General features: G+C 44.1%; 1 protein-coding gene across 3 annotated transcripts in view; it reads right to left on the reverse strand.

Moving 5' to 3' along the window:
• LOC116850923 (POU domain protein 2-like) overlaps positions 1-22,828 on the reverse strand; it is a 138,723-nt gene that overhangs the window by 84,244 nt on the left and 31,651 nt on the right. For 2 of the 3 annotated variants that reach the window (XM_032829783.1, XM_032829785.1), the window contains exon 2: positions 22,504-22,536. The exons of the other annotated variant lie outside the window; for it this stretch is intronic. In XM_032829783.1, the coding sequence (XP_032685674.1) occupies positions 22,504-22,536 (33 nt within the window). The remainder of the gene's footprint in view (positions 1-22,503; positions 22,537-22,828) is intronic. 3 annotated transcript variants of the gene reach the window in all.

A 22,828-nucleotide genomic window follows, 5' to 3' on the forward strand; every position in this document is an offset into this window, starting at 1 on the left:
TCTCTCTCTCTCTCTCTCTCTCTCTCTCTCTCTCTCTCTCTCTCTCTCTCATTTCCGCTGGAAATTTCGGCATGTCCTGGCACAAGGCGGATTCGGATATTTGTCGGAATTGGCCTGTCTTGAATTTGAGCGTGCAAAATACGTCCACCGTGATATTCAATGCGACGTCTCTCTACGTCTGTCGGATCTCTTTGTTTCCAACAGTTGTCTCGAGAACGCTTCCTGTGAACGTTGGCTTTCAAAATCTTGTCACGTCATAACTACATGACGAATGAATGTTCCAAATCTGACAAATCCATCATCGGCGAGAGATAGGTTGAACAAAAATTCCCGATATAATTTACGAACAATAAATGTAGTTTTACGAATCAAGTTTTCAAATTTTTTATAGAAAACAGTATGGTTGGCTCATACCACAGATTCAATGTTGAATCTGGTTGGCATAACCAGGTTTATGTATGGATCATCTATGTCATTTTTCATATAATAATTTCCTATCCGTGAATTACCTCAGTCGAAATAAATTGGTTAAAGTAATCTTCTAATATATATAGAATTATTATAACACTAACTACTGACACATTTGCAAGAAAATTAATAAAAAATTGTAATTATGGATTTTATTGCCGTGAAGTATTAGAGTTTCCGTTTCCAACTCAATATCGCTGTTAGTTTAAACGGCCTTATATTTGCGTATTATTGAATTATATTTACACGTGACACATTTATGTGCACTAGAAACAACGATATAAATCTTATTTTACAAATACCATGGATAGAGAGAAATGAGAGTTCCAGATTTATAACTGGGACAACCCGGCGAGATCGAGCGTTATATCGCGGAATGGAAACACAGCGTGGCGTATATCGCAGGAGCGATACATGATCGAATAGAACAAGAGAAATGGCGAAAGGTAGGGACTAAACAAACGAGACCTCTTCATCAGACAGCGAATTCCGAAGTTGTTTGCTCCCGCCGAACTTTGTGCACAGAGAAGGACTGCTGCGAGCTAGCGTGCGAGAGCGAGCGAACGAAAGAGATACGACGAGAAAAAAGGAGAGGCGATCGGAGAAAGCGACTGCCAACAGTCCCGCACGTGACGTCCTTTCCGGCCTCGTCCTGCGCCCTTTTCCGCCTTCCGTCGTTGGTCCCGCGCCTCGTCCGCTATTTATTCTAGTTATTTTATCACACGCCCGAGAAACGGGAACACCTCGCAAACTTCCGTTCGTTTAACTTGCCGAGCTTTCGATTTGACATTAGATTTCGATACAGATCAAAACTCGACCTCTTTTCATTTTCTGCCGCATAATGCGAAGTAACGAACAATGCGCGAAAGGAACGCGCTCGAAGTTATTATTGGAAGGATTAAATTGAACTCTCGACGAGATTTTTCGATAATCAACGACGCTGCTGATTAACATTATCTTAAGCGGAATACGAGAAAGTTGAATTGCTCAAGATTCGGAAACCTCCTTATCGCGCATTAATATCGCTCGGCATTTTGTAACGGGTCGTGAATGAAATCGATGGATATTATGCGAGGTACACTCATTACCCAGGAAGTGTAACGCGTGTCGGCATCGGGCAGACTTTTGATTAATTAATTATGCAAATCCCGCTAATTAATTGAGCGAGCTTAGCGTGAAATATTACGTTTTGTGCGTTTGCGAAACTTCCCCGAACCTCTACTAGGGTTTCCCCTTCGCATAATTGTGTAAGTTTCTATATGTAATAAGCGGTGCGTATGTGTGTATGAGCCCGTTCTAATTAACATGCGGTATAAAAGTCGCCTCCTAACGTAACGGGCATTACGTAATAATTTTGTGCACCTCGCTCGCGCAAACGTCACGTACGACCCGCAAAGGCGTTAATTATCCGCATGTGATGTCTAACCGTTGGTTTATAAAGTCTGCTTTTTGCTCAAGGAATTGCAGCGTATCGGCCAACCTCGCGGAATTTCGTGCCTTTTCCTTTACTTCAACGATGTGTTGCTGGCAATTAGCGAACATGCAGCAACTTTGCATACTGCTCGTCTAATAATTTAATTATTAGGTTAATAATTGCTGCGCGATGCGCTGAATAATTAATCAGGATATTGCATAAGATGAATAGTGTGTAAAAGTTAATTTGACAAATCGGTTCCTCTTGCGGGCTAACATCCCGTTACAATTATCGCGCTTAAACGTAATATTCTATTTTAATTGCGCTGCGATTAATAACAGACTATGCTGCATTCGAAATGCAGAAATACGATGTGTAATTTGTAATATTTTATACGTAATTTCTTAAGGATCATTTAATCTGTATATCGAGAGAGAATTATTGATTTCATAAAATAAAACGTTATAATTTTGAAAGTGAACTTAAATATATGAATTATTGTCAAGCTGTAATCATGGACGTATGTAAGTTAATAATCGTTATCACGATAATGATTCAGATCTAAGTACACATAGAAAAATACTGCATTCAACTACTTGTTACTTGTTTCAAATCTTTCATAAGTTTATATATTCGTATCAAATCTTTCATAAGTTTATATGTTCGTTATAGAAGTTTATTTATTTAAATCTATCATGAGTTCATCATAAATATTAAATTTATTCAAAGTATATTCCGAATCCTAATAAATTTAGCATTTCGTTTAAGAATATTAAATTAAAACCAAAGTTCTACTTGCTTATTACGCAGCAGACTAATTTTTTCTTCGATAAAATTGTATAATACACTAAAGACAGATTCTTCATGTAAATATATGTGTGAGAGAGAGAGAGAGAGAGAGAGAGAGAGCATTTAAAAAAAAATAATACTGATATTTAGTTCGAAGTCATTGTGATGTGACAATAAATAGAAAAATACAGAAAAGATGTTTCGTTGGATTAACTAAACCTCTAGTGAAATGTGAACAAACTAGAAATTCAGTTAAAGTTATTAGAATCCTATTCAAGTTAATAAGATTTTTAATTAATTTTGACAATCCTGATTAACAAGAAATCTTGTTAATTTGAATGTTGCAAGTTCTGGTTAATCAAAAATCTTATTGAACAGAATTGCGGCAACTTCAACTGGAATTTCTGCAATTCCCTTATATTTCGCCAGATATTTAATTAATTCAATCAAACATTTTTCGAATATGATAGCATCTCGATAGTCCGAACGGAGATCGAAATAATCGGTGATCACAGGAACGACTATGACCACCCACGTAACACAATTTACTCCACCGCATAGAAGTCATGTTCTCAAACCCGTCACTCGTGTCAAACAAGCACGCGCATTTAAAAGTACGCCAAGTTAACACGACAGCTAACGAAGGCAATCAGATTTCTTCGCGTTTTGCATCGATCCTCGTGCAGCGTAATTATCGGGGCGAGTATATGCGCGGCACATCTTCGGACACACAGATATATGATTAAACCGCGCGATCGTATATCCAGATCGCGCATACATCAAAGTCAACGTAAGCTGACGATTAATTAATAAGCGGCGCTGATACTCCATCGTCCACGTGATGAGAGAATGATTTAAACGAACAGCTTTAATAATTCAAAACGATCAACTCGAAAGTCACTCCTGCCGAAATCTTTTACCTCCTTTGCCTATTATTTCTGCGAGCAATAATAAATACGCATACGGAAATAATAAATAAGCATACGAATAACGGTAACATTCTCACGACGGATTCGTGCGAATCTTTTTGCAGGACTCGGTGTCCGCGGAGATGATTCGCGCAGGAGCAAATCGTCGGGAGATCGACTCGCGTTCAGACAGGAGACGAACGATAAAGGCTGATCGAAGACTCCCGCGGAAGGTGGACGGATTATGCGATCGCGGCTGAAGACGATCCGTATGGGTGCTTCCCGTCCTGCTTTATAGCCGGCCAATCGCGGCCTCATATCTCCGCACCCCGAGATCATCCATCAACCTCTGGGAGCGAACAACCTACGTTCCCGACCTCGTCTGTCCTCCTACGAGTGTCATAACCTTCGCGAGCGTCACGACCTTACGTCGATGCCTCCGCAGGAACCTGCACTCGTACGTTATACTTCGCGCTCGAAATAGCCTCGCGGCAGCGGCTCCCTTCATCGATTCACCGTCGATGTATCTCGTGATTTGTCGGGTGTACGATTTGATCTCGAGGTCGTTACCACCTCCGGAATTGTATGGCTACTTGGGTGATTATCTCTGCCGGTGTCCGTGACGCTTCGTGACGCGCTTGGAGCGCACAGCACTTTAATAGTCATAATACTCAATCACTCTTTTGTGCGTATTATATATATACATATATATATATATATATATATATATATATATATATATATATATATATATATGATGATTGATAACAATGACAATTCTTTCCTTAATCAAGAAAAGATTGAGTTGCACGAATGCAATAGAAATTAATCATTCACTAATAATAATAATGGTTGTTATTATTTTATTAGCAGCAATTGTCCCGAGTAAACATTGAACGCGGAAGTTTAAATTGCACAGCATTAAGGTTATCGTGATATAGTATAATTATATTGTAGTATAATTAAGGTGGTCTTTCGAACTGTCTGAGAAGTTCCGGTGTATAGTTAAAGTGCTGTTGGTTACATTTAGCATAGTTACATTTTAAGGCTTCGATGAATCAGATAATTATGCAAGGGTAATAATTATAAGAAAACGATAATCTACCGCGCTACATGTAGTAACGTACGCAAGGTGCGTTTTATTGTTTTCCGGTGTTCCGCGATAATCGCGGAGTTCGACGACTTCGGACTTTGCATGCCGGGTCGCGCATTTGTCGGGTTTATTTGCCAAGGTAAGTTGATGATGCTGCTTTATTACCTGTTTATTCGTTTCCGCGAAACGAGTCAGCACCTTCTTAATTGGACTACGTGATGGTCGCGATAATGTCTTCGAATGCCGGTCACGCGACCTCATTTTCGTCAAATAAATCGCTCCCGCTTTTTAACAATGCACTTAAATCGCTGCCTCAACAGGAAATACGAGACATTTACGTAGCGTTTTACGTTTATGTTGCACGCATTATTGCAATCTTTTTCGGCATCGTAAATGTCAATGTTATCTTGAACTTTTTCACCTCCGCAAAGCTTTGGACTAATTTATTTTCGTAATCTAAAATAGTATGTGTTCAAGTTGTTAGTGATAACTTAACAATCTGTATCTTACATAGATGTATTTTAAAAAATTAGGAATCACCGCATGTATTCTCTGCATTTTCCAGTAAGATTCCAATATTGCACGATGTATTATATATTCATTTGATAAATGATTATAATAATAAAAATATAACTTTTTCTTCGAATGTATAAGTATACAAAGATATGCAGTGGTTTTATGCAATCTGAGGAAAACGCACGGGCAATTTTATGGTGAATTTGGTCATTCGCAAGATCGTTGCACTTGTAAACTGTATAATTGTATTATTGCAGGGCAATAATGATCATTACGAATCTGATTTTTAATGCGCTCTATCCCTTCGTGCTTAACAAGACGCATGTTAATGACCCTTTATGCGCGGTATTATCAAAGATAGCGCGTAATGAGCAACTGGCCGGACTTTTTGCTTATAAACGTAGTCAAAAGGCAGCTTCTCTAAGTGGGAACTTGTATTTTAGGAAAATGCAACCTGCTTACTATGCAGAAATATCTACTATAATTGTACTGTTGTTGAATTTGCGCGTACTTAAAAAATAGGACCAATACTACAGACGTGTAAATATTCAAAAACTTTCGTTCAAATTCTCACAACGGTGTCGAATTGAAGCCAGAACATCGCAAAAGAGAGTAAAAAGATCTCGATGCTCCAAATGGCAGCGTGATCGCGAAGGAGATTATACTACCGTTGTTTCTTTCCCTCTGTCTCTCCCCTACGCAGGAGGACGTCTCAATAATGCAGGTACCGAAGCGCGAGTAGTACTCCAAGTGATGCCAAGAGCCCGTAATATATGGCCCTTAAATCATCAGGCAAGAGTGGATGTGGTGGCTCCAACGTCCAACCACCGCGCGGTAACCGCCCCGCAAACATATCAATCAGTGCAATGTGTATGCGCTGCTAAAGAATCCCGCAGCCGCCCTCGTTAATACAATATCCTTCGAGCCTCGATAGATCGCGTCGTGTGATCCCGATGCTAGGATCTCTTAAGTAAGAGTCTGGACACCTCCGACTTCTTACTGATTGTTCTAGTTTTCTATTTAATCGAAAATGGCGGATCTGACAATTATCATATAAAGAGACTCTACAAAACTCCAGACATTCTTTTGTAGAAAAAGTCGGTATTTTAAAATGAAGACAAATACAGAAAATATTAATTTTTTTTAAATTAAGTAATTTACCTTTATCAATATTACAAATAAATATATAAGGTTTCTTTTAGAGGTTAACTCGAATCGAACCGAATAGACACTGTTGATGAGTAAAACAAACGCGGACGCAATTTTCAATTAAAAATCAATCGTGTCCAGACTTTTGCTAGAGGAACTCTATCAGTGCCTCTTCTCAATCCTTCTTATTATTTTCCTACAATGTTAATTGATATTATCTCGATATTGGAAGAAAATTTTGCGGTCCTCGAATATCTCGTTGAAATGAAATACACGACTGCGTCCAGTGAGCGTTTCTTGTAAAAGGCGATGACATTGAATACGAATAAAATGATATCACGGATAAAAGCGGCAAACCAAGATTGATGAAGTTTTAATTCTAGAGTGTTAATCGATATATGCTTGCCCTGAGTAAGAATATAAAGTATAGAGTGATTATATTTAACTTTAGAATGACTCTCTCTCTCTCTCTCTCTCTTAATAACTTTAACAAAAAAATATTTGCCAAGGTTTCACACGCGACGGTCGCGTAATAATAATCCGAGACGACGAAAGAAAATTGATAACAAAGAACGAGGAAGAGGCTAATGGAACGGGCGATCACGGAAGACATCGCGCGCTAGACTATTCAGAGCAAGCTATCCACTCGTTACTGTAAGAAGTACAGGTGTTAAAAGACATTTTTCTCGACAGAGACACGAAGAAGTGTCTTGCGATGCCACGCTCGAGTCCATGTCGGCCGCACGCGCAGTAGCGAGAAGTGCACAACGCGATTCGAGAACAAGCGACGAAGAAACGGCCGGTGAACGAAGCGAGACGCACGCAACGCTGCGTCGGCGGTTCCGCGGAGCTACAACGCGCGGATTATGATACTGCGGCGTACGTCGGCATCGCGTGCGTCCAGTTAATTCTTCGAGAACGCGGCGGAGAAACAGCGGCAAGAGGGCGGCGGGGAGGGCGCAGAAGGAGGAGGAGGTAAAAATCGCACGCAGTGTCTTTTTCTCTTCGCTTGGCGCGCGATGAGATATCGCGCCGACGTCGATGATGCTGCCAAGCGCAATTATGAGGCGCCGGGAAATGCCGGACGATTTCTCTCCGTGAGACACAGGACCCCATTAATCGGAAATAATTCATAGGAACTTGTCGTCGCACATTTTTCAGCGCTCGCCTTGCGCGCGTCCGCGGCAATTACAAATAATACTAGCGGACAGATCGTTAACAGTTGATGATAATCAAATTTATAAAGTCGGAGCAGCGTCGCCGATCGAAGATGCATGGTAACGTATGATCCGTCCGTATAGAACGCTCCCGGATAATTTCCACGGTTCAATTACGAACGAAATCGAGATTGCCGACGAGCGTGCATGCATCTCGCGCTGCATGGCGCAGTAATGATTTCATATCCGCGGCCGAAAGCCGTTGCCGTTCCCGCAGATTATCACGGTAATCAGGCGGTACTGACAGGCGCTTGAGTGGTAGTAGCGTTGCCGCATGGCAGAGAGATGAAGTCGTATCGCGAGGACCGGTAACAATGAGTGCAATGATAATGCGTCCCGCGCCGCCGTGAATGGACGAGGTAGGCGAGGAAGGAAGAGATGGTGGAAGGGGGATGAGGATGCGCCGGGAGATGCCTCGGGAGATCATTAGTCCACCTGGCTGCGGCCTCGGGTAACACTTAACCGCTTGACAAGCGTTGCGAGCTGTTATCGGTTTGCCTCTAATTATGCACACGTGACCACACGTAATAAGTGCCTACCCAGCCTGCGTTCCCGTCCGATTTGTCGTTCGCGCTCTATTGTTGAGATATGTGTTTAGTGAAGCCGGTCTTCGTATGGACACCGAATTGTATCAAAATTAATGACAGCCATATGTTACAAGAAGACGAAGTCGTAGAATACAAACTTTTTTTTTTTCTTTTTCTTGAGAATATTGCAAGTCTGGAATTGTATATTTCGCTGTAAACAACCGGACGTTTCACCGAAATGACGGGATGAAAAAGCGATAACTAGATTGCGATAACCCGTAATGCTCAGAGTCCAGAGATTAAAACGTCTGCCATTGTCATCCCTTAAGAATCGTATCGTAGTCCGAATGCCGATCGATCCTCGAGTACGAGGGGAATGCGGGGCACTGTGTTTGATTTATACCGAGCGGCAACTTCGTATGCGTGTGTGCGTGTACGCAGAGAAGCGAAAAACCCCCAGCGGGGGACGGAAGATATGAGAAGACACAAGTATGGCAGTGCAAATTTTAAATATGTCAAGGTAGAACGCGAGGGATCCGGATGAGTTGTAACAAAAAACACGACAAGGAGCCAGAGAGAAATGGTTTTTAAAGTACCGCGAGTTTTGAGTCTCGCACTGACAATGAGAGAAAAGAATGATTGATCTAGCTAAAGTTATAGTTACTTTTCGCCCCAACCATATTTTCTGGCTGTTCTAACACGAAAATGATAGTAACATGTATATAAAGTTATTCTCACTAACATTATAGTGGAATTTAATTAAAAAAGAATAGTTTCTTTCATTATAATTTCTAATAATTATTTCTTTATGTGATTATAGTTACAAATATCAAATATTTCTTTTTTTAGTGCAACAACGGGGAGATCTACAAATGATAAATTTGATGTAAATAACAGCAATGGGTATATTAGTGCGATTTTTAAATAATTTATTCTAGAAAATATTTTACGAGTACTACAATAAAAAGAGTCATGTGTATGATACAATTCCGTGAGAATATAATTTATCATATTATTTAGCAAAACGGTGCATCGACACGAAATTTACAACAGCTGCTACGTTATGGAAATATTTAATATTTTTGCATGTAACAATTATTGTTTTTACATGAAGATAAAAATGTTGGTGCACGCATCTATTTTAAGCGCGACGATAACGCGCGGGAGAAAAGGATGACGATTGCATTCGCGTGGGTGGAGAAACTGCGGGAGAGGGGAGCGAAGGGAGCGCGGCGAAAGTGGATCCATGTAGCGTGCGGCGTGCACCAGGACGCGGCTCGGAATCGGCTTAATCGTGATTAATATCGCGAGCTCATACCGCATGTCGGTAATTATCTACACGTGTTTTACCGAGTCGAACCGATCGTCCGCCTGGCCTCCACGTGTGGGAACACGATTCGGACTCATCCTCGGCTCGCTACCATCCCCTCGCCTCTGCTGCGTTCCCCTTTCGTCCTTATCTTTCTAGATCGCCGCTTGCATCATTCGTTTCGATTGCTCGTTTTCGTTATTCGATAATCGACCGATCGAAAAACCGTCATAATTCCTCACGTTTCACCTACCCGTGTTCTTAACGGAACGGCCAATGCTGCTTCGCCCGAGTGTTATGTAGGCGCTAAAAATCAGCGCGGACTTAATCGTGACCCGATACAATGGAAACGGGCCCATTGTGATCGGAGAAATATGCATACACACACGGCGTCTAATACAAATTCCATATTTAGAATTGCAAAACGCGCCTTCGAACTGTGTTAAGACTTCATGAGATACCGTAACTCTTTGAGGATATTTCTTAGAGATTCTATTACATTACTGCTACTCAACAAATATTCATTCGACAGCATATCTTTGCTATTAAAAAAGCAAGTAAGTTATTATTAAATAGATAATTAAGCTATTATTAAATAATAGCTATTATTAAATAGCTATTATTAAAGTCTATTATTAAACAGAGATATTTATGATATCTCTTGATATCAATTAAAACAATTGTTACTTAGTGTGTTTCCGCGTAACATAAAATATACATATTTTAAATATGTTATATAATGTTATATAATGTTAATAAATATGTTATATTTTAAATATGTTATATCTCCCCCCCGATCTCTTTTTTGAATACGTATGCCTCGTTACACACGAGTTTGAGCGGTATGCAGCTTTACCGCAGCTCTAACCGCGCTTTTACGTGTTCTAGTCTTCGTTGGTGCAGCTGCTACAGAGTTATCGCACTATCAGTAGTACGGAGCAAAGAAGAAGCACGAACGAGCTGAGGAGGAAGATCGGGATGAGCGGGCCGGGAAAAATGAGTCAATGGTGGGAGGCAAGAAGCCGTGCACACAAGTATCGCGGGGCGTATTACCATATAGCAGCGTGACTCCGAGCGGCCGCGCCGGCTCATCTGAATAAATATCGTATTATAATTAAAGGAATCGTTCGATCCATAAATCAATGAGCTCGGTTTATATATCAGGCCTCACCTATATAATGTGTACCGGTGGAGGGCCCCAGCGGGCCCTGCACTCGCCGTGGGGGGTCCCCCTATGCTAATGGCACCCTCTCACGAAGACTAGAGGGCGGGTGAGAAGGAAGAATGAAAGAAAGAGAGAGACCGATAAAGACGCACTGTGTGTATCCGCGGTACGTCGTTCGGCCCTGACCTGAACCTTCATGAAATACAACCCCCCTCGCCCCTGTCTCTCTTACCGGCACTGAGCCTCTGATCTTCGCCGACCGCAACCGCTTATCAATTTGTTACCGAGCGCTGTTTGTTAAATCAAATCAAGGGCTCGCACGCCGGGCCAATAAATAATCCTACTTAATATGTGCCTCAATTTCTGCATCCCTCGCAATGTGCTCTACGTGTTAACTTTCGACGTGTGATCCGAGTCAAAAAATTCGACTATAAAAATCGTCCTAAATATAATAATGTAACTACGAGAAAATGGGTATGGTGAAAATTTTGTGGAACCGTCATGAAAGCATTGAAAGATGTATATATGTTGTATGATTCTAATTTAACTAGCGTATCTGGATAATGTGTTGACGCGAATGAAGCAACTTGGACGGTCGTTTAACGATCGTCCATCTAACATTACCGACTTCTCTAATGATCCTTCCTCGCCTCAATCCTCGGCGTTACCCTCCGGTATCCGTCACGTGTATTATCCTTTCGGACCACGCCGCGCGTTCCGGACTTCTTCGGAAGAGAAAAAAAAAAAAAGACGATGCATGTCCCCTTTGTCCCCTTTACGTTTATTATGACGACTCTGGACGGAGCGTGGATGCACGGTAGTTTATTTGGGCGGCGATGCGGCTCCGATTTGCGGTCCCGAACGAATTAACGGCGCGGCCGCGATTAACAAAGGGCGATACAAATTAGATTAAATCGCCGTAGGGGGCGGCATCGCGGTAGAGAAAGGCGAATGATGATACTGCTTGATAAATAGACGAACGTCATGCGATGCCTAAACGGAGACTTCGTCCGACTCCGAAATGGAATGCCAACGTCGATGGGATGTGCGCCCCGGCTATCTTTACGGGGAGAATATTTCCCTTCCTCTCCTACGACGTAAGCAGCCGTAATTAACATAATTAATGTCGGAGATACGCGCTTTGTAATTTACGTAGCTTCGAATTAAGGACAATCGATCGCAAAGTCGGGGAAAGACTTATAAATCATTCGCGCGACTGTTTTTCCCGCTTTTTCCTTTAATTAAAGACTAAAAAGTTTTCCATTCGGCGCAGTGCCACTCGGGAAATAAATCAATGAGATCTCGTGTCTGGATGCAGAAGTCTCCTCGAGACGAAACGAACAAGTGTTGGTCCGTCTACCTACCTACTTACCTACCTACCTGCCTGCCTGTTTGCCTGCCTGCCTGCCTGCCTGCCTGCCTGCCTGCCTGCCTGCCTGCCTACCTACCTACCTACCGGTGGCTGCAACCACCCACCTTCTTGCGTCCACATAAATTTCAGACACGCCATTCGGCACTATCATTATGTTTCCTCCGCTGACGAGAAGCGTCGCCGTAATTTTAACAAGTTCGTAGAAGCCTCGCAATTAAGGAAACGCGAGCATCACTTGCTTTCCGGCGCCGCAGCGCGGTTTCCTTGCGCGCGAAGGCCATCTTTTATTTATATAACGCTGATTATCCGTGCACACACGAAACAGAAACCACAAATTATTCTCATAAGAGGAGAGCAGATGATCAAATGTAATTGACATAGATACATCGTAACAATGTGCAATTCTCACGATTTATAGCACACCGGCTTCGAGTGGCTCATTAGTATCGGCTTTGCGATTTAAGGGAAAAGCAAGCATTCGTTCTGAGCAATTATCAAGCCCATGTCGAAGAGTGTCTCGAGCCGTAAGAAAAGGTAACTTTGCTTCATCGTAAAAGGTAGGTGTATGCGGATTCTGATCTCTCTCACCCGGAACTCCCGACTTGCGTCGCGACGCAAGGTGTTCTTTTGTAGGGAAGAAAGGACGAAGAGCGCCGCGAGAGGCAAGAAAAGGAAGGAGCGGCGATCGGGCAGAGCAGGGCAGGGAGGCGAGGTGGGCAACAGGACGAAGAAGACGAGTACGAGTAAGGATCCAACGAACACACCCCTCGAAACGTTCAGCCGAGCCGGCCGGGCGGCCGGCCAATATTTAATTACGGATAATTACCGGTTATAATGCGCGGCAGATCGGCGGCCTGCCGTTTAATTGATCGGCTTTACGGCCTGATTTGTGTATCTGCCTTCGCGTTCGTGCGATTCGCCGTTAAGGCCGGGACCGATTTTTAATCCTCCTGGTCCTGTTCCTGCGTTTCGCGCGCCCATGCCTGCCGGAGAGAATATCGCATTCGATCATTATTTAAAACTGCATTACGCAATCCACCCACCTCGTTGCCGCGCGGCTTTATTGCGCGTGTCCCGAGTACCGGTATTCGAATTAACCGGCGAGCAAGTAAAAGGAATCGTCCAAGAGACCGCCACGGGGAAAAAAGAAACTGAAGCGTTCGCGATCCGCGCCGGTACCGTGAGAAAGTGACAATGACTCGCGGAAAAATGCGCTCCGCGTCGTTTCGCAAGTGACTTGTCGCGACCGAAGAGTGATGTGAGTCTACGTATATAAATATAATTATTTCTGCACATATAAAAAAGTATGTTAACCTCTCAAGTAATATGGTCCAGAAAAATTTTTTGATAAATTTTTGTTTTGTAAAAGTATTAAACTCCTTTTGATTTACTTAAACTATTATATTTTCTTCTAACTCGTAGCAAGTACAAATGAAAATTGGATAGAATTTTGTATTCTATTCTTAAAAATTCTCCAAAGAAAATAGCGATAAAGGGAAAAGAAATCTAGATATGTTCATAAAAAAAAAAATCTGTTCTAAGGATAATCGCGCAGTCGTTTTAAATCACCGCTAAAGAGATTAAAATAGCATCACGCGTAAAATTTACTTCAATTAGAAACTAGTGTACTTTAGAGCTAATTAACACGATTCGGATACGATCCATAAATACACCGACGTGAGGAGCAACGTTGCCTCGAGGTAACATTGAGAATCCCTGGCTCGATAAATAGCCGGCAGGTCGGTGGATGTTCTGCACCTCCGCGCGGAGGTGGAGCGGTATCTTTCTACGGAAGAAGAGAGAACGTGCGGGCAGGAGGACGAGGAGGTCCCGCGCGCGGAAAGAGATGCCGCGCGCGGTATCCCGGTTCAATCCTCTATTGCGTTATTATCGCATTATATTGAAACGTGGGCCTCGAACTGTCGGACCTCTCCACCTACCCCCCTCCCGTCCGGTCACGACGCGATCGCCATTCCGCTCGGACACGCGGAACATGCGTAAAAATCTCGCCGGTAATGCACGGAAAGTTCGGCACGGTCGGCTCCCTTTGCCGAGGTCGAAGCATGCAGATCCGACACGAAATATCATTAATAGTCGTTTGCCGGATGACCGAGCCCGGTAATCGGCCGTTCTGCGGTTCGGGATCGGATCGCCCGAAAACCGCAACACGCCGGCGATGCCACAGCATCGATGGCGACGGCGGCTGCGGCAACGGCAGCGACCGATGCCGCGCCGACCAAGCGCTTTAAACCCCCGTTCGCGTCGTAATTTATGTTCATGAACTCCACCTTGCCAAGTGCGAATAGAGTACAGCGCAGCGAGCGTCTCTCACGAGTAACTCTTGTCGCGTTCGCGGCAAAACTGCGACGTCTTCGAGCTAATTTTCCGCGGCATCCGTACGAAATGAAATGGAATCGAATGCGTTCAGATATCCCGACACTTCACGACAGATGAGGAAATATTGCGGAGGAGACTAATTAGCGGATGAAAGTTCGCGAGTGAGCTGTTCGTGCTTCGCGACGGAAAGAGGCGTCGTTCGCCGTGTCGTACGGCAAAAACACCGTGGTTGAGGGCACAACGAAGAAGAGCAGAGGGAACGCGAGCGAAAGGGATGGAAGAGGGCAACAAGAAGCGGCGAGGAAGGAGGTCGCGTAGGAGCTCGGCGGGGGAATCAGTTAAGGGCCCATTCTCGGCTCGGCGGTGGTGCGCCGAGCTTTTTGTCGCGGATTTAATAAGGCGTCGGGTGTGACGACTTCGCAAAAAGAGGGAGATCGAGCGAGGGATGTAAGAGAGCGGGCGGAGGGTGCGGATAAGAAGGAAGGGTTGAGGGGGACGCAGCGAGGGAAGAAAGAGAGAGAAAGAGATAGAGCAGCACCGCTGCGGATGCGGGCCCTATGAGTGTTCTCACGTGAGAGGTGGAGAGGGCCCCGCCGCCGAGCCCCGCGTTTGCTTTTTTACGGCGCTTCCAGCAAGTCGTAAATACGGTCATCCGACGCAATAACGTGGCAAAACACAGCGGGCGCGAGCGCCGCGAGACTTTCCGACGCAACGCGACGGGTCCACCCGTGCGCATTGAGGGGCCCGTAACGACCCTCGCTCCGCGTCGCAACGCGACGACTCACGGGCTCGCTTTTTCGATTTCCTCTCCTTTCGCGTCCGGGAGACTCGTGCCGGGCCCACCTGGCCCCACAAAGAGAGAGGTTGCGGCGCGGGCCGGAAGCTAATCCCACGCACAATGTCCACCGCGACTCGACGCGTGAAGTTACCACTAGAAGGTGTCATTGTTCGCTTGATTGCTTCTGGGCAGCTCTACGACGCTCGCTTATGCGACTTTGCCTTTTATCGGGCCGCGATTAGACTCGCCACGAGCCAGAGGCAAGAACGATTCTCTCTCGTCACTCTTTCCATTTTTTCCTCCTCGAGACACCTGCAATGTTTTCAAAATGCCGTGGGGAAATATATTTCCAGTGACCATAAACTAAGGAAATATAAAACTACATCATCTCCTTCAAAGCGTAATTTGAATACAAAATATAGAAAAGACGTTATCGAAGGTATTCTTACGAGAAAATTTCCTACATATGCCATCGCACCTACTCATAACCACGCAAGATAAGATAAAATGAAGTACAAGTCAAAGTGTGTACAACTGATTCCACATGGCCGACCGTTTCGAAGTATACAATGAGTGAGGTCCCGTCGACACAGCGAATAATTTCAGTCTCGCCGTGCTAATAGAAGTCAAATTACGATAATAAAGTGTCCTAGCGAGGCAAAGTGGCGTCCATTAGTTACGTTCGAGAGTCTTCGAAGAAACGAACCTGCTCCAGATCCACTGGGAGTCGGAACGCGGCCGCCTTTGCAGCGTCATCGCGGTTCGCCTCAATACAAAGAGACAACACCGCCGTAAGGGACGACGACCTGAAAAAGTGGCTATGCTAAATAATAGTCCTTTCGTCGGGCCGCGCGTCATCCACTTGCCGCATAGTTCATTCATGAATCTGAATTCGGTATGCCTTTAGCGGCGGCGGCGGCGGTGGCGGCGATGGCGGTAATGGCGGCGACGGTGGCGGCAACAGTGACGATCATAAACTTATGCAGAATCCCTAGAAGTCTCTCTGATAACTTGGCCCTCAAGATGACGTATTTGTGCGATGAAGATGACTCGTGTTTTTCAAAGTGCGAGTATTAAATAAAATGTGCTCCAAGTTATTGTTTTCATCATTTCGTGATTATAGTAAAGTTTGATGTTTAAAGTTCTTATTATCGCAAACGTTATGATAAAGATTGATATATAATCAATAACAAGCTATTAAACATAAAATAAAATGTGTCAAGAATTATATCCTTTTTCAAAAGAGTGAAATCCGTAAGTAAATTGCTTGGTAACCTCATAATATAATGGTAATGTTAATGATAAAATAAATTATTATGCGATGCTTTTGCACTGTGATTAGTTCCGCCATTTTGAGAAGTCTGTGAACTGAATCGATGAAAAAAGATTCAAAGGATAACCAAACTCTATTTTCTAGGAACTTGTAGAACAGACTCTTGCGAGACGGTTGATAACAAGATCGAAGAACAAAGATATGTGCTATCAAATGTTTTTACAGTGTTTTCGACTGAGTAAATTTTTATATTTATGAGATCGATCAATGACGTCGCTAGTCAATCACAAGGCTTGGTATGCAAGGTAAAAACTTGAGCACTTCATTAACCTCCGGATCTATCAAAATCCTATTTCAGTCAAAAACACCAATAATGAAAGAAAGAGAGGACGTGTATTGATCACTTCTCTTCCTTCGTTCTTTCCACCAACTGAACGATAGACAAAGAAAGCATCTCACTCTTTATCGCCCTCTTTTACTAATACTGACTTCAACCCTCCAGCAATGCGCAGTTTATTCTAGTTTATAGTCTATGGCGATTTTGTGATGCAACCATATCGAATGCATCGGGAATCAAAAGAGAAATGATAAATCGAGAGCTTTTCGACGTAGTTGCGCACTAAATCATCTTAGGACCAATCAAGTCCACTCGGTAATGATTTCTTCCAGCGCATTAATCTCATTGGTGAACATGACTGCGGACAATAACTGGAAAGGTAAGGAAGATTGTACTCCGATTCTGCAGTGGTCCACGTTTAGGAAGCGTACGACATGATATTGTTTAAATTAAATATCGGCAATCTCTAGGCGTTGCTAAATTCAATCGTGACTTCTATTTCTTCGCATACTCCGAGCAAAAGACGTGTACGAGACATCGTGCAATCGTAAATCGATAGCGAACTGAAATTTTACCCCTCACTCTTGAGCACAGTCAATTTTGCGCGATAAAGCGTCGAACGGCACGCTCGTCCACGGATAAAACGAGGTGCCGTTCTATCGGCAATGCTCGAAGAAAGAAAAACATCTTCCGTCTCTCCGTCTAGCTAGCTGCCCGGTCGAATCCATCCGCGCTCTTTATCCTTCTTTCTCTCACCGAAGCAGGAAAATAACCGCCAAATGCGTGAATCTGCGTTCTCAGGTTCGTTTCCACGAAAATGCAACGGGAACCTACGAATTTGCGTAGGACCTAGAAAATTATTACGGCCAAGACCCTGAACCGTAGGATCATGTTTTTCATGTTCTTTCTGCCTTTTTTTCGGTAGGGACGTGAGGATACCGCCAAGGGATCTTTAATGGGTCCGGACAACTGCCTGAATTGTACCCGCCGTTTTCGCGGCAAAGTGACGCCAGGGACCGAACATCGTTTGTAGCCATCGCGTAGCATTCGTGTCCGAACTACGTCACGATGCGTTTCCTGACACGAAGTGATGAAGGTGAACGGACATTTCTCTCAGAGGTAAGCCAACAAATAAGATCGTGGCGACGCCGTTTCTCATATTCGCTCGTTAATAGATTCCGGAAACACTCGCATTCCACTCTATCCGAGGCATTGAATAACGCGCTGCGTGGCTCGCTGCGGTCGCGTATGCAAATTCGCGCGTACAGACAGGAGGGGATAATTACGGAAATTACAGGCAGTCCACTTTGAGGTATGTTACCGCGCAGTTTCTAGTTTCACGTATCTCCACAAAGCGCAATGTAATACAGTCGACTAGATATTATTCTTTGAGTCACTTTCCCAGGAACGTTTCATACTTAACGACGTGTAAGAGGGCGCCTATATTTGGAGAGTCAAAATCGATGAAACCGGCGTCTCTTCGCATTAGACCCCGTCAATCCCTAAACGGGACAAGGTTTCAGCCGTGTGTCACCTCTGTGGCTCGTTGAATCTTCTTGACCATTTTAGAAAGGGCAAAAGGACGCGCGAGGTACCTCTAAGACGAGTGGCAAGATTTTCTTGCGCACCCGCCGAACGAGTTCGAGACAGACGGCTGATGGCGTGTCCGCGGAGGAAAGAAAGAATCTCGTAACGGGATAAACGGGCGATCGAGCATCATCGTAGTACAGTAGTACATTCCGATACATAACGGCGAGGAGGAGGAGTAACGTATATCGCGTCCTGGTCGACCAGGTACGCGTACTGTGAATAGGCAACGATGGTTATATAAAATTTCTCGGAAGCGCGGCCTGAGAGAAGCGTGCATACACTTTTTGAGAAAACCAAGAGGGGACGAGCGGCTACACCGGTGCTCTTGTGCGTGGAATTACTGTTCGCGGAAGAAATTTCTTTGATCGCGTTTGCGAGAACCGTAACAGATTTCCTGCGTAGAGGTTGCTCGGTTTGCTCCTCGCGCGCTCTTTGCAAATTAGATCGAGCTCTTGGATCCGCCAAGCACTTCCGCACGATGCTAGTTTTTAGGGGCATTTTATCCCGGTCGCCGGTAGCGTTAATCTTTATGTGGGCAAGTTCTTTTCTCGACGAGACCGGCACGAACGCGGATCCGCAAGTTGAGAATCCACGCAGAACGCCGATTCCCCTGTTTGGATTCCAATTATTCAACGACGTGTCTCACTGTCCCGAAACTCTCGGTTCTTCGTGAATCCTGACCCCTCGCTCTTTCCTTTCTTCTTTCTTTCTTTCTTTCTTTCTTTCCTTCCTTCCTTCCTTCCTTCCTTCCTTCCTTCCTTCCTTCCTTCCTTCCTTCCTTCCTTCCTTCCTTCCTTTTTTTTTCTTTTTTTCTTCCTTCCTTCTTTCCTTTTTTCCTTCCTTCCTTCCTTCCTTTCTTTCTTTCTTCCTTCGCTTTTCCTTGCATAGATAATAAACCACTAAAAAAGCAAAGTGACTCCACGAATGAATCGACGAACTAAAAAGCTTTACCTTCCACCTCCACGATTTGCCAGCCACCATTTCCTGTTCGCGGAGAGTACCTGCCCATAATCATTATTATTCGCGGCCAAATAGCCGGTGGTTCTCTTTCTCTCTTTCGCGCCACTGATTGATCTTCCTAACTTGAAAATATCGAGGTAGTCAGTATCGCGATAATCTCTGGGAGATACGACAAAGAGATACGGTATATATATTTAAAGTAATATAAAGTTTAGAAAAATTATTCGTAATATAATTGTAACGAACATCGATTATGATATGAAGAAAAATTTTGAGCTAAGCGTTAGGAAAATTTATTTTCTATCTTTCATACCACGTAATAACGACAAGTCAAATTTTGTAAGATTAATTTTATTATGACTTTCCTTAATTATTAAAAATTTGTGCAAAATACTAGATAAAATAATGCGGACACTGTCATATGGCACATACAGGTAGTACTTTTAGTTTCAAAAAGAAGTGAAAAAAAACAAACGATAAAGATGACAGAAATGCACACCGAATGCAAAGTACCGACGAGGTCGTGATTCGTAAAGCCAAGCTGCTGCTCCGTCACCTTCGCAGGTAGTTGGTAGACGAAAGCATCGAGAGAAAAGGACTCGGGCGCGAGAGTAAGAGAGACTAGTGGAGAGAGAAGGGAGAAGAGAGAAAGGTGTACCCCGTCAGGGAGGAGGAACAAAGTAAAGAGACGTGGAAGTGGCAGGACGAAGAAGAGGAGAGTAAAGGCCCCGGGCGAGGTCACCCACCGCCCCCGCCCCCTCACTCCCCCACACACCCTGATTATCCGCCGCCGGGGGCGGGACGCTCTGTAATGAGCATCGAAGAGGTGCTCAACCTTCGACTGCTGAAATTTTCCTGACTATTATTAGCGGAAACTTTAAAAATCAACTAAAAATTTTCATCATATAAATAAGTTAAAAAAAATATACTGTATGCTCTAAAAATGAAAAAGAGAACGAAAAAATTTACATTGTAAGGCATTATAAAAATGCTGTAACTTTGTTACTGTCTTACATAGATATATGACAAATTTATTGACATCTCACTTGCTTCATAATCTACAAATAATATTCTACATCCGCTTTAAAATATAGTCACTGAATAATTGAATTTTCATGTGTAATTTTTCAATGCATTAACATAAAATAAGATATCTAACACATGTACGAGTCGAATTAACTAATAGTTTCTATGCGGATAGGTTAATCCGCAGTATACGTCGTGTCAGGCATAGATTGGAGGACAGTCGCTGACAAGGTCGGTCAGGATTAGGATAGAGCAGCAGGAAGCAGTAGAAGGTGATGGCATAGTAAGCGTTTGAATGGAGGAACGCGGCGTCGTCGGCTGTCTACGAAGACACCCGGATGATCGAACGATGTTATTTTAAGTTTTCCGTGGGGGCCCTCGGTTCTCTCCCGCCTCACCCTAATCGGCTGTCAGCCACCCCCGCGTGAGACCAGCGGCCCACCCCTGCAACGCTTAATACACACGCGCGCGCGCGTAACACACGCGCGCAATTTCACCGATCGGGAGAGGAGCAGCAGCCTGACACGACCCCCCACGGACAAGATTCGCCCTTTTTTTTCTCCTACATCGAGATTCGCGGCGAGGATTCATGCCTCTCGAGGGGTCAGATTCAAAACGCTTTACACTCTCATAACCGAGACCTGTTGATTCGACAACCCCCGAAAATCTCAACTACTTCGTCGTCAAAACGCGAATTACAAGAGTCCTTTGGCGCATGTTCATCTAAAGGTGCTCTAGCTGACATGAGTAATTTTTTATTTACAGACAATAAAACTTCTTACTAAAGAAGAGAGTTACCAAGAGAAATGTAATACTCTTCTGAACAAATTGGAAAATGATATATTTCAAGTTTGGATAATAAATAAAAAAAAGTCGTCAAGAGATGAAAATCTTCTCTACTAATGTTTTCACTAAATATGAACAAGCCAAGAGTCCTGAGAGCATTCCACCACCATTAGCAACGCAACACCTAGTCGACTACCGAGGCTCGGTGTTCTCAAACAGAGGATAGACCGTGAAGATGGAGTCGCTTCAGGAAAGTTAGAGTACCCTTGCAGAGCTGTGCGGCTCGTTTGATGGCTCTCCTCTTTCTCCGTCCTGGACCATCCACGTGTTTCCACCGGCTGGCCGTTTACACCATCAGGTTTGGTGGCACATATTATACACCCGAGGAAGGAAGCAGAAGAAGAGGCCGAATGACGAAGACAGACGGAGCCAAAGGCAGCGACAGAGCGAGAAGGAGAGAAGGAGAGAGCGAGACAGGCCGTTGCTTTCTTGGGCCCGGCGTGCTTATTGCGTGATATTAGCCACGGTGGCTGCCGCCACTGCTGGGATAATCATAATCTCGAAAGGGGGACAAAACACAGGCCCCGAATCGCATAACGCTGAATTTTACGACTTCTGGCATAGAGGAGACGCGACCGGATGCAACGCGGCTTTTTATGCTCTTCTAACAGCCCCCGACTTGATATCACGCCCGGAGATGGACGGCTTTTCGAAACGTCTCTCCGACCATCGTCGGATTCGCTCAGCTGTCATTTGAACGAATACGAAAGTGTCGACGGACAAGAGGTATGGGTAAGAGGGAGGAACGAAGTTAGCCAGCAGCGAAGTCGGAAATTACCCCGCGAAGATTTCGCGAAGAACGCGAAAAAATTGCGTTTCAGCTCCCACGCACTACCGAAACGCGATAAGAAAAACACAACTGGTTATCTTGATACTAAAATGTTATCTTGAAACACAAAATGCATCTTTTCCTTGATATATGCAAATAAGAAAAAATACATTAATATTCTTATAAAGTTACTCTAGAATGCAGGTGCATAACCTGTTACAATTGCAAGTACTCGGAGCACTTTTTGCCTGGATTTGGTATCCTTGCGATATAAAACTAGTCGGTCACCGATACTTTCCACACCGCTGGAAGTTATTCTGGGAATTCGTACTAATTTACACGTTTGCATAGGCGCACGATCGAGCTGGTGCGCGCTATAAAAGAAGCAGAAGGAAAGAGGGAGAGAAAGAGAGAACGGGCACCCAGCGGCGTTACATCGCGTTTCGCAATGCCGTATGAAATCAACGGCGAATGAGGCACTGAATGGAGGCGAATTGCGCTGACGGTAAGTCAACGCGATTCGAAGCACAGACTGCGTAATAGGAGGGGTATTTTTTCACGGAAGAGAGAGATGCTGAATAGAAGGTTCCGCGACGATTTTTATAGTGGCGTAAGTACGGTCTTATAATCTCTGGGAAATTGAGATTGTGAGTCACTCACCGTAAGGTCGCTCCGCAATGGGTTCGCACGAGTCTGCAACAGAAAGCATTTCGCATTCGATCAGCCTTACTCCGCGGCCATAAGTGAGGCGATTAATTATTCGTAGTGGATACTAGCCGGCCTTTTGGGTCTTTCCGATGCCCGCTGTGATCAAGATAGGACGTCGCGTAATATTCTCGAAGAGCGAAGGGGAGCGTCGCGATTATTAATTGAGATTTATAAATGACAATATCGTAGAGGTTGCGATAAGATCGCGCGCTAGTGAGACAAAGCTCACGCGGCACTATAAGATAAGATTTCAAATTACGTGATATCAAAACAGACA

Source organism: Odontomachus brunneus, unplaced genomic scaffold (assembly GCF_010583005.1).
Source record: "Odontomachus brunneus isolate Ranch 3 - 2012 unplaced genomic scaffold, Obru_v1 Obru_scaffold_160, whole genome shotgun sequence".
Taxonomy (NCBI): domain Eukaryota; kingdom Metazoa; phylum Arthropoda; class Insecta; order Hymenoptera; family Formicidae; genus Odontomachus; species Odontomachus brunneus.